The sequence below is a fragment of the Lissotriton vulgaris genome, chromosome 12, assembly GCF_964263255.1.
Source record: "Lissotriton vulgaris chromosome 12, aLisVul1.2, whole genome shotgun sequence".
Lineage (NCBI taxonomy): Eukaryota > Metazoa > Chordata > Amphibia > Caudata > Salamandridae > Lissotriton > Lissotriton vulgaris.
Window position 1 is genome coordinate 59555605 of NC_141700.1, and position 17480 is coordinate 59573084.

At 44.8% G+C, this 17480-nt stretch overlaps 1 protein-coding gene and 1 non-coding gene across 4 annotated transcripts in view; one reads left to right on the plus strand and one right to left on the minus strand.

Annotated features, from left to right (window-relative positions):
• PIAS4 (protein inhibitor of activated STAT 4) overlaps positions 1-17480 on the minus strand; it is a 150651-nt gene that overhangs the window by 63620 nt on the left and 69551 nt on the right. For all 3 annotated transcript variants that reach the window (XM_086947090.1, XM_086947092.1, XM_086947091.1), the window contains 3 exons: positions 12749-12833; positions 7240-7281; positions 465-555 (listed from right to left, as the gene is read on the minus strand). In XM_086947090.1, coding sequence (XP_086803216.1) covers positions 465-555; positions 7240-7281; positions 12749-12833 — 218 coding nt within the window. The remainder of the gene's footprint in view (positions 1-464; positions 556-7239; positions 7282-12748; positions 12834-17480) is intronic.
• LOC147673280 (small nucleolar RNA SNORA57) lies at positions 16889-17022 on the plus strand. Its single transcript, XR_015302977.1, has one exon. It is a non-coding gene; the product is annotated as a small nucleolar RNA SNORA57 (small nucleolar RNA).

The window sequence follows — 17480 nt, forward strand, 5'->3', positions numbered from 1 at the left end:
AACATTTAGGAAGCAATCTTAGAAATAAAACAACCTTGACTGATTGCTTTTTCAACCAGCAGAAAGAATAACTGAAATGCATTGAGTGAGAACATTTTGGCTTGTGCAGTATACTCTGGAAATTGGAGCCCAGTTTCTCCTACTGTGTTGGCCTTTCAAATAAACTCATATCAGAAACGGTTGATAATCACTGGAGATCACACTTGTTATTGATACACTAATTTGAAAAAGAACTGCTCCTTCGGCCACCTGCTTCTGTGACACCAGTTTGTTAGCTTGCAATATTGGTCTTTCACATTCCTGAATTACATTGAAGTAATGCCCTTGAGTGGAGACACTATAAAAACAGGGTTGACCTTGAGGATGTGCATGCTGCAGGTCTAGATGGTAGACAAACAAGAGTCACAACTCACAATCCATTCCTTACCTGCTAATCAGGTAAGACGACAAAGGAATGAACTCACCGGTACAGAGCAGTAACTGTGATTTACTTTAACAGCAATGTTTGGGGGGTACTGATCCTCCTGAGGGCAGCTGCAGTCTGTGTAACATATCCTGCGAATTAAACACAAAACATCAAGGTAAAACAGTGAGAGAGGAGTATGGTTATGTGGAGGACCCACTTTCTGTAGGGAAGAAGATGAGGGCAGGAGGTGAGGTGTTTCAGAGCGGTCAATCGTTAAGCAGCTCATTCCAATCATGCAAAAACATTACATATCCGCCACAGTTTGTGCTGCAGACTGCATTGCCATGGCACACAATCCACTGCAAAAATAAAAGCAGAGTTAACAACAAGCCAAGTAAATACTTCCTGCGACAAAAGGCAACCAATAGTTACCCCTATGGCCCTCCACTTTCGCTGTACTGGTGTTTTAAGGTTGCTCCTTTTACCCTTCTCATGGAGCAAATCTGCAACCATTTCCATCTTCCGACTACTACTGGTTGGGTTGGGGACGAGGGGGGTTTGGATGTCAAAGCATTTGGCTACAGGAGCAAATTACAACAGCCTGAATCCCTTTCTAGCAGGCCATTGAGCACTTAACTAAAGCAAAGTGAAAAAGTAATTTGCACAAGACAAAAATCCAAAAGGTATCCAACTGGCTGCATCATTTGAGCTATCCCTCAGCGAAGAGGCCCATCTTTAACATTTCATTGAAGGCTAAAGTTCACTCAGCATTACCTCAAAGTCGAGAGACTATTGTTCAACAGCTTCAAGGCCAACAAAAGTTGCATATCTTGCTCAGCAGACTCAGATGGCAAGCAGTCTGCCCGACTCTGAATTGGTACCGTTGTATTTCGGTTCTCTGCTGGAGGTATACCATCCAATTATGCAAGTTCAATAGTCTGGACCAACCGCATGAAAAAAAAAAAACATCTAAAGGAGCGACACAGACTCTTGACTGCGATAGCTGACGAACAAAGAGCTTGAGAGGCACAACAGAAAATGGCTCTTCAAATATCAAACAGAATGGGTTGGTATTTTGTATGGACTACTTACTAATTTTGCAGGACTGCCCAAAAACAGCGCAACACAATCACAAGCATTTGCAATGCAATAGGAAAGTTTTAGCTATTGGTATTGTAAGTGACAAATTTTTTATTTATGTGTTGGTTTTGAGATTAGCGAAATTAATAGCTTTGTCATTTACAATGCCAATAGTTTTAACTTTCGCAAATGTGACACCTGTAGCTGACGCCTGTAGCATTTGTAATGCAATGTGTTTTATTTATGTGACTTAGATGTATTGATATTACAAATAAAAATGGCTTTTAATTTTTTTTAATAATTAATACTTAAATAAAAGTTATTGTAATTTATAATGGCAATAGCTTTTGTAAATAACTTTTGTGAAGATTATGTTCATTGTATTTTCCACGGGTTACTCTATATTCTGCTTTTAGTCTGCAGTCAGGTGCAGCTCCTCAGCTGCTCCCTTTCTACTCAGCTTCCAATTTCTTTCTGTTCTTCCTCCTCTTTTAATTTTTCCCCGTCTTGTATCCCCGATTCGGATCCAGTTGCCCCTTTACTTAATACTTTTGTTTCTGCCCTTTGCTCCTATTCTGCTCTCTAGTTTTCTTGTTTTTGCCTCTCCTTTCATCTAGGCTTGTTTGTTAGTCCCCATTTGCTGTCCCTAGTTTATCTTGCCATTCCAGTCTCTTGTTACAGTTTCTGGTCTGCTTGGCTTGTCTCGCCTTACACGTTACCATTCCTAGCACACTTGTGCTTGTCCTGTCTTTTTATCCAGTTTTACCGTGATACCTTGCCCCGTGCACGTTTGCTACAACTCTTGTTCCTTGTGCTTGCCCTACTCCAGTTGGTCTCTAGTTTTGGCAGTTTGTCTGGCTAGTACCATGCTTGTGCTCCAGCTTCTTATGCCTTCCCTGTGCTTCGTTCCTTAGAACATTTGTTCTGCTCCTTGCCCTATACTCATTGAGAGCCGTTAGAGCCATATTTAGAGTGTGGTTGCTCCATCGGGGTCATGGAGTATTTTACTCTAATGCCCAGACAGAGTATCCGTTCTCCACATTTATAGATGTCCGCTGTCTCGGCTGACATTTCTTAGATCACAGAGTTTCCTGCCAATGCATTGAAAGTGTGCAGTACGACACTCAACATGACAAAGCCTTGCGGCACACTTTTTACATTTCTATTTTCTTTTCAGAAAGAAAATCCAAAAGCGGGATTATTTTTTTTATATTATTAACAAAATGGTAAAAAATAAATGACCCCTCACCAGGGGATTTTTTTCCCCCATTTAGTGGGAGTCATTGAAATGTTTTTACTTTCACTTACCACCATCCTTTGGATGGCGAAAAGTGAGAGTACAAACTTGCCATTTATTCCCCCCCTCTAACTAGGACAGGTAAATGGCAAAACCTCTGACTGCCCTATTCCATCAGGCCTTCAGAAGAGTGTCAGCGGCAGACAGATCAGACATACTGAAAATCCAACTGACTCTAAATGAGTTGGCTGGACCTTCAAGGCCAAAAAGATACTTAATCGCCTTAGCAAAAGAGCATCTTTTCCGCCATACTCAGGGCCCAACTCTAGTAAGTGTAATCTTTTGCCCTCCTGTGGATAACTGTGCAGGGGTTGGCTTATAGATTCCAGAAGGAGACTATCCCGGTCCTAACCTTTGTCTTGTGTTACATACAGCCTTTCCTGCCTAAAGAAGGACTGTGATATTGTTAATTTCCTAGGAATTTGGTGCTGTGAAGGCCGTATATCTTGCTTTCAATCTGGCCTCACAGGTAGACAAACGTGGCTTGAAGGCCACGGGCGTGCACCAGCGCTGCCGAGGACTTTTTAACCTTATCACAGCTGACTACGAGCTGCTTGCTCATTTTTAAAGACTTCATTGTTATTCTGTGTGTAACCCAGCTGACTACGAGCTGCTTGCGCACTTTTTAAATACTTTACTGTTGTTTTGTGTGTTATGCCCACAGCGCCCGCACTATCCTTTGTCACGCTCACCTTACTTACCTTGCTCTCGACCCCGGTCCGCCCCGGCTGTGTGCCGTTTGTGCGGAGGGTCCCTGCACGAGCGCCACTTCCGGTTCTGCACCACTTCCGCCCTGCCTCTCCACCGTGCAGGTGAGCGGTCTAGTGGTTCACGCCGGCCAGCATAAATGGCGACCTGGAGGAAGCGCAGCGGACGAGCGCAGCGGGAGCGCCGACTTCGCGCCGAAGTCGCGCATAAATCAAGACCGTCTGCGGCCGACCGAGGCCCAGGGCCATGCATGCTGCCCGACGCATCACTTATTCCTCACATGAACTTCGCTCTCTACTCCCCTGTGCCCCCCTTGCTCCTCACATAATCGCTATCGCTCAGAAATACGGCAGATTCTCTTCCCTCCCTTCTACTATTCCCTTGGCTCCTCTCCCTGCCACCTCTTCCTTCAACTCTGCCGCCCCCATGCTGATTAAGCCAAGCTCCACTGGTAATCGTTCTATCTCACTAGTTTATCTTAATACCCGCTCCCTTCCGAAACATCAACTTGATGTATTTCAACTTCTGGTAGGTGGCAATATTGACATCTTGCTCCTCGCGGAAACCTGGCTCCATGCAGACTCCTATCCTGACATCCTGGCCGCTATACCCTCGGGCTATTATATCCTTCACTCTAATAGGACTTATGGTAGACCTGGCGGTGGAGTTGCTGCCATCATCCGCTCCGACCTACAATTCACTTCCATTACAACCACCCCTATACTAAATTCTGATATCCTCACGTTGAAATTAACATCTCCTAAACTTTCTTTCATTTGTGTTTTAGTATATCGCCCCCCTGTCAACATGCCCTCCTTCCCATCCTTGTTTAGCGATTTAATTTCGCAGACGGCCATTAATTCCGCCAGGGTCTTGATCATTGGCGATTTCAATTATTGGCCACTAGACCTCCTTGAATCCTCTCTTTCACTCGAATTCTCCGGTCTGCTACTTGGTTTAAATTTCTCACAACATATCTCTGTTGCTACACACAATAAGGGCCATACCTTGGACCAGGTATGGACCACCAACCTCGATATTTCCCCCCCTTTGGTCTATTCCTGCACCTGGTCCGATCATTTTTTTATTTCTTTTTCCCTACAACTCTCAGCACCTATCCGTCCCCCCTTTAGTTTCTAATTTTTCGGCACGTAATTGGAAGCACGCCGACATTTCCCTCCTTCATTCGACTCTTGCTTCCACACTCCCCCCTGACCACCCAGACTTGAATTCCCAAGCAGCCACATTGGACCAATGGCTGTCTCAAGCCAGTGACATGGTCGCCCCCATTAAAATCATTAAATCTAAACGCCCTCACGATGCTCAGCGTTGGTTCACTGACCAACTGAAGGCTGACAAACTCCTTCTCAGACAGGCTGAGCGCCGTTGGAGGCACAACTATGATCCTTTATTAAAGTCCACTTATATTGACCTATTAAAATCCTACAAAAAATCTATTATTTTGTCCAAATCCTCCCATTACTCCCAGAAAGTTATCAATTCTGCATCCAACACAAAAGAAATTTTTTCCATCGTAGCTGAACTTTCCCTACCTGATCGAGTTACACCTCAGCCTCTACCCTCACAAGTTTTGTGCGACTCCCTTAATTCTTTTTTATCGACAAAATCTCCACAATTAAAAACATCCCTCCTACCACCTTGTCTCAGGTTAGCGCCCTCCCCTCCCCGAATCCTCACTCCCTGCACGAATTTCCCCCTATTTCCTTGGATACTTTTTTTTCATTACTCCAGGCTGTCGGCTCTGGTTCCCCTAATGACTGTTGCCCTCCTTCAATCCTAAGAGTTGCCTTTATGGCCTGTCCCGGCCCTCCTCTTGACCTTCAAAATCGATCACTCTCTACAGGCTCTGTCCCCAATGCTTTCAAAGCGCTGTGGTGGTACCCATTGTAAAAAAGCCTGGTTCTGACCCTGCGATCTTGGGTAACTATCGACCTATCTCTCTCCTCCCCTATTTGGGGAAGGTCTTGGAGACCTATGTCACCCGCTGCCTGAGCACTTTCATCGAGGAAACCCATTTCCTCGATGATCAACAGGCAGGTTTTAGACCGGGCCATTCCACGGAGGCAGTGGTGGTGGCGGTTATGGGCACGCTGAGACAGGGGGCTGATAAGAACCTGGCCCAGGCCCTAGTGCTACTTGATCTCTCGGCCGCTTTTGACACGGTCGACCATGACATTTTGGTCGACCGTGCCAGAAATGCTGGCATCTCGGGCCGGGCCCTGTCCTGGATTGTGTCCTTTCTCCAATTCCACTCCCAATCGGTTCACCTGTCTTCCTTCTCTGCTCACCGAATTTCACTTTCCTGTGGTGTTCCCCAGGGCTCTGCTTTGTCCCCTCTTTTGTTTAATCTTTATATGCAGCCCCTCCTTGTCTCTCTCCGTCACTCCTCTGTCACCACCTTCAACTATGCAGATGATCTGCAACTTATTTTTCCCCATCGACCCCTCCCCTCTTTCCTGCTCCAATTTTCAAACCACAATGCTTACCATCTATGAGTGGATGAACTTCAGCCAGCTGAAGCTCAATCCTAGCAAGACAGAGCTGGTTTTGATTGGCGGGCTCCCACATCCCTGGACTCCCAACTTCTGGCCCCCTGCCCTTGGTCCCCCTCCCTGCCCAGTCAACTCTGTGAAGAGCCTAGGTGTTACTATCTCTAGTGACCTTTCGATGCGGCCGCACATCAACGCTGTTATCTCGGCCTGCTTTTATCATCTTCGCAGAATCGGGAAGATCCGAAGGTTCCCATCACCAGAGGCTCTCACCCTTGTCATCATGGCCCTGGCCACCTCACGTTTAGACTATGCCAACTGTCTATACGTGGGGATTCCTGCATACCATCTCCACAGACTCCAACTGGTGCAAAACCAGGCAGCCAGATTAATCTTTCAGCAGCCCAAACACCAACACGTTACCCCGATGCAAAAAACTCTACACTATGTTCCCTCTCGACACCTCAGATCCTCTGCTCACAATCTTCTGATTACTCCTAGGTTCAATCGCAAGAAGCACGGTGGTGCCTGCTTCTCTTTTCTTGCTCCGTTCACTTGGAACTCCTTTCCTCTCTTAATCCGTCTCACTCCTGACTACTCTACTTTCCGTAAATTCTTGAAAACATCTGTTCCGACTCGCTCATGGCTAGCTGCACTCACTTCCCTGTGTCCTTCCACTGGTCTCCGAGCACCAAGAAACCAATTGGTGTATGAGCGCGGTACTAAATTCCTTTAACATAACAACAGTAGTCAACCTCGGATACTAGCCACCAATGTTCTTCCTTGCACAAGCACACCGATCAATAGCAGAAATGCTATGGTATTTGAAGCTGACCTGCGAGCGTTCTCTTCCAGGGAATGGCCCTTGTATTGCATTCATAAATCCCAGATCCAGGAGATTAAGACAAATCAAATACATCTCATTTATCTGGCATATGTAATTACACATCTCTTAGAGAAGTAACCTATCAAGAACAGGATGTTCCGCCTTCACGGACACCCTGGACACCCTGTGCGAGGTTACCTATTGTAAATTTCACCAAAAATGTCCATACTAAGAAGGCCTTGCATTTCTTGCACAGATTCTTGCAACAACCACCAGACCTCAGTTTACCCTAAAGGCCACTTATTTCACTTTCATCACTTTCATCACTTCAGTTAAGCATTTGCTTTCCATTCCCAAACCTGCTCACAGAACCCCCGGAGCAACACATTAGAAGATGCAAAATAAAACCTACCTTAAAACAACTTGTACAGATTTAATTCCAGGCTGTAAATCCCTGTAAGAAAGGATAAAAGTGAATACCGCAGGCTTAAGCAAGGTTAAGCAAATCACAGTCAAGGGAAGTGAACATGGGTAATAAGGAGGCAGTGCATCATTATAGTGCCCAATGACAACACAACATTAGACGAGGCAGTGCATCAAGGCAGTGCCCAATGACAGTAAAACATTGGACGAGGCAGTGCATCATTGCAGTGCCCAATGACAGTACAACATCAGAATAGGCAGTGCATCGTTGTAGCGCCCAATGACAGTACAACATCAGATGAGGCAGTGCATCACAGTAGTGCCCAATGCCAGTACAACATTAGACGAGGCAGTGCATCATTGTAGTGCCCAATGACAGCACAACATTAGACGCATGTGTCTGAGCTCAGAGTAACAAGGACATTAGGCAGGACAGCCTCATTGCTAGCAAGTACTACCAGCCCTCATTTGAATAATTTACCATAGTGCAACTACATTCTCTGTTGCAAACTTAACATTTAACTTGATTGTTTAATTTACAGGGCTAAAACAGGTCTCCTCTCTTTAAACTAGCTACTAGTGATCACTTCGTAATTTCTGGTCAAAACACTTTCGCTTAGGTTCAAGTTGCAATTCTAACTTAAAGTAAAAAAAACAAAAATGCATTCAGCTTAGGGGTCTAGCACAGAGTAAAACCTCACTCCCTTGCTGTAAATCACCCCAGTACAGAAATTGTAAATAACATTTTCATATTGTAAAATTATGATTGAACTATGGGTCCCAGGAGAGGGGTACCAAAGTGCCAAAAGGGCCTGAGAAACCTTTTAAATATATAGTGACAATTTTCTTTTGGCTCAAGGCATGTATCTTGCATCCACTGCAGTGGGCTCCTGGCATAATGTTTGGCACACATTAGTCTAAATACACTCATTCGTAATGTCACCTCAAGAATGACCAGCTCTTTCACAGTAAAGGATTGGGGTCATACAATTAAGTATAGTAGATGCAACTATCTTGGTTGCCATTTCAGGGAGACGTTAGCCACAGTACAAGTCTGCTGCCTGACGATTGCCATTTGTGCTCCAGTCACTATTTCTAAAAAAGCGCCTAGAGGCCTGAAGGTGATTTGACACTATACAAAATACATTTAATATAACATTTGATGGTCTTTTTGCCCTGTGTGCAGAGAGTCTGCTTGGTCTTGCTCTTGGGAAAACGCCGGACTAAATAACTAACTTTGTAAACTCTCCCCCCGATCCCTTACCATAAGTTACCTTTGCAGAGCAATGCCCTACATGTATTGTGAGCTTAATACAGCAGAGGAACAAAGTCGGAACACCCTACACAGTTAGGCGAGACTCCATTTTAAGATGTTTAACTCATCCTTAAAGACTGCAGTATGTGGTTGCATTCTACACCTTGACAACTGATGTCAGCAATTCGTCCTAACAAGTTGTTATAGCGAACTCCGATTAATCCTGCTGCTACCACCCAAAATATAACTGCTTCACCAGAGCAACAATCAAATCATTCGATAATTTATTTTGAAAAACTATTAGTCTGTTGCTCCACCTCTTCCCACTGCCTAGCACCTATGCCTGGAGATACCCCAAACTGCCCAGCCTTGACGCAACTCATTACTTTGAGCTATGGCTCCTTCCATAGAGATGTCAAGCTGGTCCCACTGCTGAAAATGTATCAGAGATCCCAGCACTCTTCAACTATACAAGATTCCTCTTCAAAAATATTTGAAAGGCATGTTAAACTTCAACTCTCAATATCGTAAGACCAATATGCTGCTAGACACCCAGTCCTGCTTTATAATGGGACAAAGTACCAAGACTGCTGTAGAAAGCTGTCTCTTTATGCGATCTCAAAAATCCAGAGGTTCCCTTATGAATGGACAGTGGCTAGCTCTAGCCATCCCAAGGTGTTCTATTAGGGGTACTGTGGTGGAGCAGCCTTAGGCTTAACCGAGAGCACGACTCAGAAAGGAGAAATCGTTCAGGTAAGTTTATTCATATAAATTCTTTTTAGTTCAAAAAGTGGATACAGTGCAATTTTTAAGCTCTGCAATGTTATTCTATTGAAGGAATAACAAGTTCTGCAAATGAGCATAGGATACTCACCTCAACTCCTGGACCAATCTCCAGGAGTTAAAGGTGAGGGGTGGACAATGTCCAAGGCAGCACCAAAAGTACACCACCAGCGGCACCAGGGAGGCTGGGTGCAGGGTGCACTGGGAGCCAAATGTTATTCTACAGAGATCGGTCTCTGCAAAAAGAGGCTGCAGGCTCTGGCTAAGAGGCCAGTCAGGCTGAACCAACAGGAGGGTTCAGGCCGCACAATGCTCAGGGTCGTAGGGACAACTTTGGTCCTCTTTGCCACAACCCAGGGGCGACAGGTGCAGGGGTGTCCTCCAACTTCAGGGTTTCCTTACCGGAGCAGTTGAGGTTGAGAGGGTCTGTGTGCAGAGGCTACAGGCAACGCAACAGGGTCCCAAAGGGGTGAAATCACAATGGACCCAGGCTGGGGGACCTCAATGACACCGTTAGGCCCACTTCGACTCTGGCTTTGAGCGACAGGAGCTGTAGTGACTTCAGGTGTCGGGTTTTGGCGGTTCCAGAGGCCTCAGAGTCCTTTGGAGCTGCTGCAAGATGCAGGAATAGTTCCACTGTCCTACGGGAGATGTTGGTTCTTTATCGAAGACAGGCAATCCTTCAAAGTTTCTGGAGTCAACAGGTGCAGGACTAGTCGACTTTTACGCAGTTTTCAACGAGGGATGGAAACAGGCCAGCAGGGCTGGTACAGGTCAGGTGCTTCTTCTATCCTTTACGCTTTTGCAGCTCTTCGGGATCCTCTTTCTTCTTAGGCCATCAGAATCTGCTTCCTTGGTGCCAGGGACTCCCAGAATACTGAATTTAGGGGAGTGTAAGGTAGTAGCCAATGGGCTACTCACCCTTGGGGTTACTATGCCCCCACCCCCTAGGACCACTTCCTGTGGGAAGTAGTCATAACCCTGTCCCAGAATTCTTAAGTATGCCATCACACAGATGGCTACTTCTGAAAAAGCTGGTCTACTTTATATTAGCCCACCTTAGGAATGGTACTAGCCTTGGGGTGGCACACTTACCTGACTTGCTAATTTTCTTGCCTGTCCAGGTGCGGGGAACCTGGACAACAGGGGCAGCTTCCTCTCCTATGAGGGGGGCCAGTCTTACAATCAAAAGGCGGCAGCTCTTTGAAGCTTCCTGGCCTGGGGATGCTTATCAACAGTTCACCTTGTGGGAGGGGTGTTACACCCTCTTCTCGGACAGGTTTTTGTCCCAGGCCTGCTCTCACCGTAAGAGGCCAGGACAGAGTCTCGGGTGGGAGGCTGACAGAAACTAGTCAGTGAGCACTAGAGTCTGGTAGATTTTCAGGGGGCTCCTCTCATGTGCCTTCTGGGTGCTTGTATTGATAGATCCATCACTGGAATCAGCGTGGATTTATCAATAGGATAGGTTTGATACCAAATATCCCCGTCTTAAGTGAAGCCATCATGTAGCAGGGGAACTCGTTTACACCAGTGTCCAGTACATAGTTTAAAAAACCTTCCCTGGTCACTTGCAATGGCAGAGATAGAACTGGCCAACAGAAGGGCATTTCTATGCATGCAGGCATGCCCTCACATGTAATATTAAGCACCTTGCCTTAGGGTTGCAAGGCCTTCTGTAGGGGTGATTTACAAATACTACATGCAGTGTTCGGGGACATGGTATACAGGGATGTGTGACATGTTAGGGTTTCACTTTTGCCTGCAAAACATGCAGCCTGCAATGGCAGCCTTGAAGGTGCTTGGTGAGGGGTTCCTACGGGTGCCATAAATTGTGCTGCAGCCCTTATGGGACAATCTTTAGTACCTCAAGCCCTAGGCACCAGGGGGTTGATTTACTAGAGACTTACAGAGGGTGCTATAGGTTAGCAGGAACCCAGTACACTTACAGTTAAAGTTGAAGTTGCATCAGGTACCAGAACAAAAGTGTGTGTGTGTTTGGGGGGGCTGTAACAAGTACCAAGTTTCATACAACTGCTTTGCTGGTAGTGTCAGAAAACATACCCTCCATTGTTGATCAAGACGGTTATGTGGTGCTGATACTCCATAGTGTTAGACCTCATACAGGGAGAAAAAAAAACTAATGTTTTATTTATTTATAACCTTCACCACGAGGTTTCCCCTTGGTGGCATGCTTCATCATAGGGTTCTACGGGCGTCCTGCTACCTGTAATATACACAGGAGCACTGAATGTTATAAATCAAATGATGGGAATTTATTGTGAATTTAAAATACCTGCTGGGTATGAATGCTATGCTTTATTCAGTCATCGGTATGTTTAAAAAGTGAAGAAATGTAGAAAGTATGGTCAGTTCTAATGACCCCTCTTTCTACATGGTCTACAGGTTTCAAGAATTCCTTCCATGTGGCTTTCATCAGGACCGAGAATTACACTCCCTGATACTACTCCTATTTAGACTATCCAATAACAACGTGTAGCAACTTCACACACACTGCCTGTGTAAATACTTACTACCTGTTTAAGGCTTCAGGGCAACAAATTGTAGGAGCTGCTGTTCAGCAGGAAATCTATAGTCAAGCCACCCAGCTGTTGGCCCCCAAAGTTGGGCCATCCTTCGGAATCGTGTTTGGATGCGAAACTTCTGGGATTTTGGCTCAACTCCAATCTTGCCTTTAACTTGCATGTCTCAAAAGTAGCTATTACCTGTCTTGGCCTCCTAAGAGCTTTCAGGAAAATTCTTCCTTAACTTCCCAGGTCTTCTTGGAAAACCAAGGTGCAGGCCTTGGTCACCTTATGCTTGCACTACGGCAATTCACTGTACCTTGGTATGCCGCATTACATTCTTCACTAACAGCAGGCGACTCAAAATGCAGTCTCCAGAATCTAACATCTCTCATGTCAACCTATTGCAAACCACCTTGAAAAGCTACACTGGTTACCATTCATTACATTAAATTCAAGGCACACTCCTTTATGTACAGAGTTTTTCCAAAAAAGGCCTGGTTTGCCACTAAGATCTTGTACATCCCTATCTGTCCTGCAGATGCTACATTCCACTAATATAAATCTAGCATCGGTTCCTTGCAGCAAACTTGTCTGTCAGGATGAACACACTTTTGGCTTTGTGGCACTTGAGCTTTGGAATAGTCTGCCGCAGGAAATGTAACAACGCCCTTCAGAACCGGCATTCAGATTTTTTTTTTTTTTTTTAAAGCTTTGAACATAGTATTTAAAAATCAAATGACCCTCTCACTGCCTACAACTGTAGCCCGTAGCACCAGTATTCCCAATGCGGTAGCAGCATGCTCTGGAAAGATTATGCATATATTCCTCACTAGATACCGCAAACAGAACCCATCTTGGGTACAAACATCTCCCATGTTCTGCAGCACACACGCAGTAACAATTAGAGATGGGGAGTATTGAGGTAGGTTTCATACCTGGAATTTCTGATCAGCTCCACTTGTCTCGGAGTCAGCGCAAAGATACACGGGCTATCCTGCAGTTTCTCGCTGTTCTGAGCAACTGAAAATAAAATGAGGGAAAAAAATGAAGTACACGGACAGACTGATGTACTAAGCTCTGCAACCGCATTTGGTATAGACCAGAACCACAAAACAGGATTATGTAGGCACTATGGAAGCAACAGACTAGCCAATAACGAGAGTGTGCTGAAAAGCAGAATATTATTCATTCAAGAAGGACTTTAGTTTTAACGGAGTAATCAAACCTTACCACTTCAATGTTACAGTCGAACTGTAAACCACTCATGAGGGTATAAAAATAGGAGCAGCTGACTGTAGCTATTCTTTGACCTAGTTAGCAAAGAAATAAAGTAAAGACCCAGTTAGCAGATAAAGATAACCATTAGGTATCTATAACGTGCTAGAGAATTTCACTTCCCTGCTAAAAGGGCAGGGATTTTTACACTGCACTCCCCAATGTGTGTGGCAGGATTCTTTGAAAAGAAGGCCTCTGTAAAAAACACAAACATAGAATGTGGACCTGTGAGTGCGAAGTAGAAGTGTTCAAACTTCATCACTCATAAAATCCAAGCTGCAGGATACATCACAGCACACAAGTGCGCAAGGGAGAATTTGGGTAGAGCTGCAAGCCCAGCACTTACTGCATCAATATAATCCGGACAAAACTAGGCTGTTAAATATGGTTAAAAATCGCAATGCTAAGCAGGCGTTATTTAGTGGACTGTGTACATATATGTATTTAGCCACGGTCAAGCACTGGTCTAGAATGAAGCCAATATATTTAGCAGATGACAGTAATTAGTTCCCTACTAGGACTGCAAGGGTGAACTGTTCAAAACCATGCTATCAAAGCCTTTTAAAGCGAATGGCAGAAAGGGAGTCAGCTAACATAATTTTACTTGTAGGAACATTAACACACCTAGCTCACCTTATTTATTACAACAGGAGCACTGAATAGAGACCGATCTCCTGAAAGGAGCGCTTGTCCAGTGTTGAGTTACCTAATACCAGAACCAATTTGCATTGTTGCCACAATTCGTATTTTGCACCTTATGTTTTTTTGTGAACTAAAAGCCAGTGTTGTACTAAGAAACCTAGTATGCGATTTGTATCTGCTTATTTCATGGAGCAAAAGGATACTCTCTAGGTGAATGATTGTGTATAAGACATCAGGACAAAATCCGGGGTATTGTGGGGTCTCTGAAGGGAACATGCCATAACTTCCGTCAAGTCCACAGGTCAAGAGGAACATCAGGACTTTAGTTGCTGAAGATACCTCTTGCACCTTAACAAAGTTTCTTTTCATTTCTCTCCAAAACGCAGCATTCACTCTTAAAAGCTTTTAAGTGTGGTCTCCAGACGATCCATGTTCACCGTAGATTCTAGCCTCTAATGTTGGTCATTAACCCCATTCTTAATCGGTTATTAAATGAGTCTCTGCAGCAGGCTATTTTCCAAATTGTTGGAAGAGAGCAAAGCTGGTCCCATTGCTGAAGAAACCGTAGGCGGACAAAAGTGTTCTTGCGCATTACAGACCAAATTCCCTGCTACCTGCTTTCTCAAAAATCCTACAAAAACTGATTAATGTTCAGTTATCTAGCTATTTGTCAGGCAATCAGCAGCTATATCCATCTCCATCCGGTTTTGGTCTGGGCTTTAGTATGGAAACGGTCCTTGTTGAAGTTTGACATTATCAAATTGGCTGTGGAAAGTTGGAAGAAGGTGGCTTTACTTCTGTTGGACCCATCGGCCACTTTTGACACCGTGGCCCTAGGTTGCATTGTCATGGCTCAACTCCTTTCTGATGGGCAGAGTATAATCGGTATGTATGCCGCCATTTGTGTCTGAACTCAAAGTTCTGGAATTTGGGGTCCCCCAAGGCTCTGCTCCAAGTCAGACTTTGTTTAATGTATACCTCTCGCCTTTGGCATCCTTGTTGGAATCATATGGTGTTCAATTAATCTCCTATGCCGACGACACACAGATGATCCTGGCATGGGATGGGGATATTTAATGTGCCCAGAACGGATTCTGGTCTGTCTGTAGTGTTCAAGTGGATGCCCCAGAGCAATCTCCAATGTAATACTAGCAAGACGGAGTTTGTTTTTTGGCTCTCCCATCACCACTGGCGGGAAATGACATATGGCCTAGTTCATCTCCTCTCCCACAATCGCCTTGGACAGTTAATGTGCGCTTAGCTTTAATGTAGCACATTTGGATGCACGTAACTATCCACCGTGCAATCCCTGCTTTTGATATGAGATTGCCTTTATGCAGTGGTGAAAAGGCAACAAAGGAGTTGTTTAGTTTACCTAAAAGATTTAGTTCTTTCAATGTAATATAGTATGGCTCTTTTAAATCCAATGTGTGAAGAGCGAGTTCTGCCACCGAGCCTGGTTGAGGGGAAAAACAGGGAACACAGACTGGTTGAGATGAAATGCAGAAACGTTAGGTAAAAATGTGAGGTTAGTCCTAAGAACCACTTTATTTTTGTGAATTTGTAAAAATGGTTCTTGTATAGTTAGTGCCTGGAGCTCACCTGCTCTTCTAAGAGATGTGATGGCTATAAGGAAGGCTGCCTTCCTGGTGAGAAATTAGAGTTCACATTTGTGCAATGGCTCAAAGGGCGGACCCATGAGTCTTGTAAGGACAAAATTAAGATTCCAAATTGGAGAGGGCGGAAGTCTAGAGGAATTTTTCTTTTTAGGTTTCGCCTGGCGTCCGCTGCGCAGCAGCGTTCGCGCAGGCGAAATCTTTTGAGAAGTAATACGGGGGCTTTGTCCTGACTGCTCTTCCATTGGCAAGCTCCATAAATGGAGGCTAGCCATTGGAAGAGAGATCTGTCCGTCATTGCCGGAGCAGATTCGTGGGCGTTCCGGCAATTTTTTCGCTCTCCGCCCCTTTGTAAACATCATTTTGGCGGTGGGCGGATGTTTTTTTTTTGGGACGGCATGTTTTGATAATTTGTTCGTGGCTGACGTGCAGGCAGGAGCCGGGCCTCGGGGGTCTGCTGGTCTCGGTTTCCTGTAGTCTCGGATATTCGGAGTATACTGTAGACTCCATAACATAACCATGAACTCCAGTGTTTATGCTAGAAGTCTGGCTGGCAGGTGTGTATTTTACGTGTGTGGGTGAACTGTTATTGAATGGACTAGACACTTGGGGCACTTTAGGATTTTTGCGGAATATGGGGCATTGCCTGCTAGAAGCATTGTGGGTTTTTATGAGCAGTAGTTTATGTACTGCGTAAATCGCCCGCATTGAGCTTGCCACTCTTCCCTCCTATTCACGTGCCTGCCAAAGCCCACTCCTAGACTTGCGAGCGCACCTGCTTATAAGCTTAATTTAAAAAAAGGTGCATTTTCTCTTTACCTCAATCGGATCATTATCACCGAAATGTAACCCTCGTGTTTTAGTTTGCCTGACCGGTGCACAGGGGGACTATATCGCTAAAGTTAGAATCATCCGGACGTGGGCGGGTCAATACCACGTGCAATATAAAATGCATCCTCGTGATATTCCGATGCTTCAAATCACCATTTTCAAAACTTGAGTCAGTTTCTCAATGGACGGAGCGTTTATGCACATAACAGAACGCCTTTAATTGTCTTTATAAACAGGTAGTATTTTAACTGTAAATCAGATCATGCATCCGCTCTATAATCTAGTTTTTTTAATTACATAATATGATTACTTCTGTTCATCTGAATGTACCCAGGTGATTGATGTCTGGTAGACGCAGGCGTGCAACACCCATTGGGCTCATGTGGCTTCAGGCCCCCCCCCCCACCTCGTGTCAGCCCGGGGGGGGGGGGGGGGGGAGAAGATTGACGGTCTAATTGCAGCCGCACCCGAGTACTTAACAGGTGTTTAAAATACCATGTACTTGTAAATTAGGCTTTTGTTGCATTTTAACCGCTTCTTCCAGTCACTTTCTATGGTTTGAAGAATTAGCCTCCACCCCCCGAAATTTGGCTCGAGTTGCCCGCCTGGTCACCGTAGACGCAAGGATAATAGCTTCTGCCATTAAGCGCAATGTACTAGGTCTTTAGTCTCATGAAACTAACTCGTGTTACACGGTAATGTGTACGTGAGCCTCCATTTCTTGGCATGTCCTGGTTATCCAGTACCGTGATGTGTAATGTTCGGAGGTAGAGCAATACCAGTGCTAGGTCTTCGGTGCCAGCTGCTCTCATCAGCTGGTTCTATCCTCAATCGCTGGGACACTATTTAAACCTTATATCGTGAAAAAGAGTCGTAAATGATGAAGATGCTAATTCTAGTCATTACACGTGTCAATCTTTGTGCTCTGTGAGAATACTACTTGTACTTTCAATCTTTTCCTGACCAAATCCTAATGTGATTCATTTCTTTCTTTCAGCTGATGCGCACGAGCGGACCAGGAGGTGAACAGCAAATACTGTGTAAATATAGTCTTAGATCATCAAAGCTTTGAAATGGACAAGAATAAAAGTACATTTCGATTAATCTATGTAATTGTAAACGCATACCTAAACATTAGGATACCTTCCAGTCAGGGTAACTGGGGTGTACTTTCATATTGCAATATACTTTGCTACGAAATGGCCGGGGAATTAAACTGAACCAGTGCAGGTATCTTTCCAAAATATTTAGCTTTTAAAATGTTATAACACTGAAGAGTACACTTGGCTTTACCACATAGTCA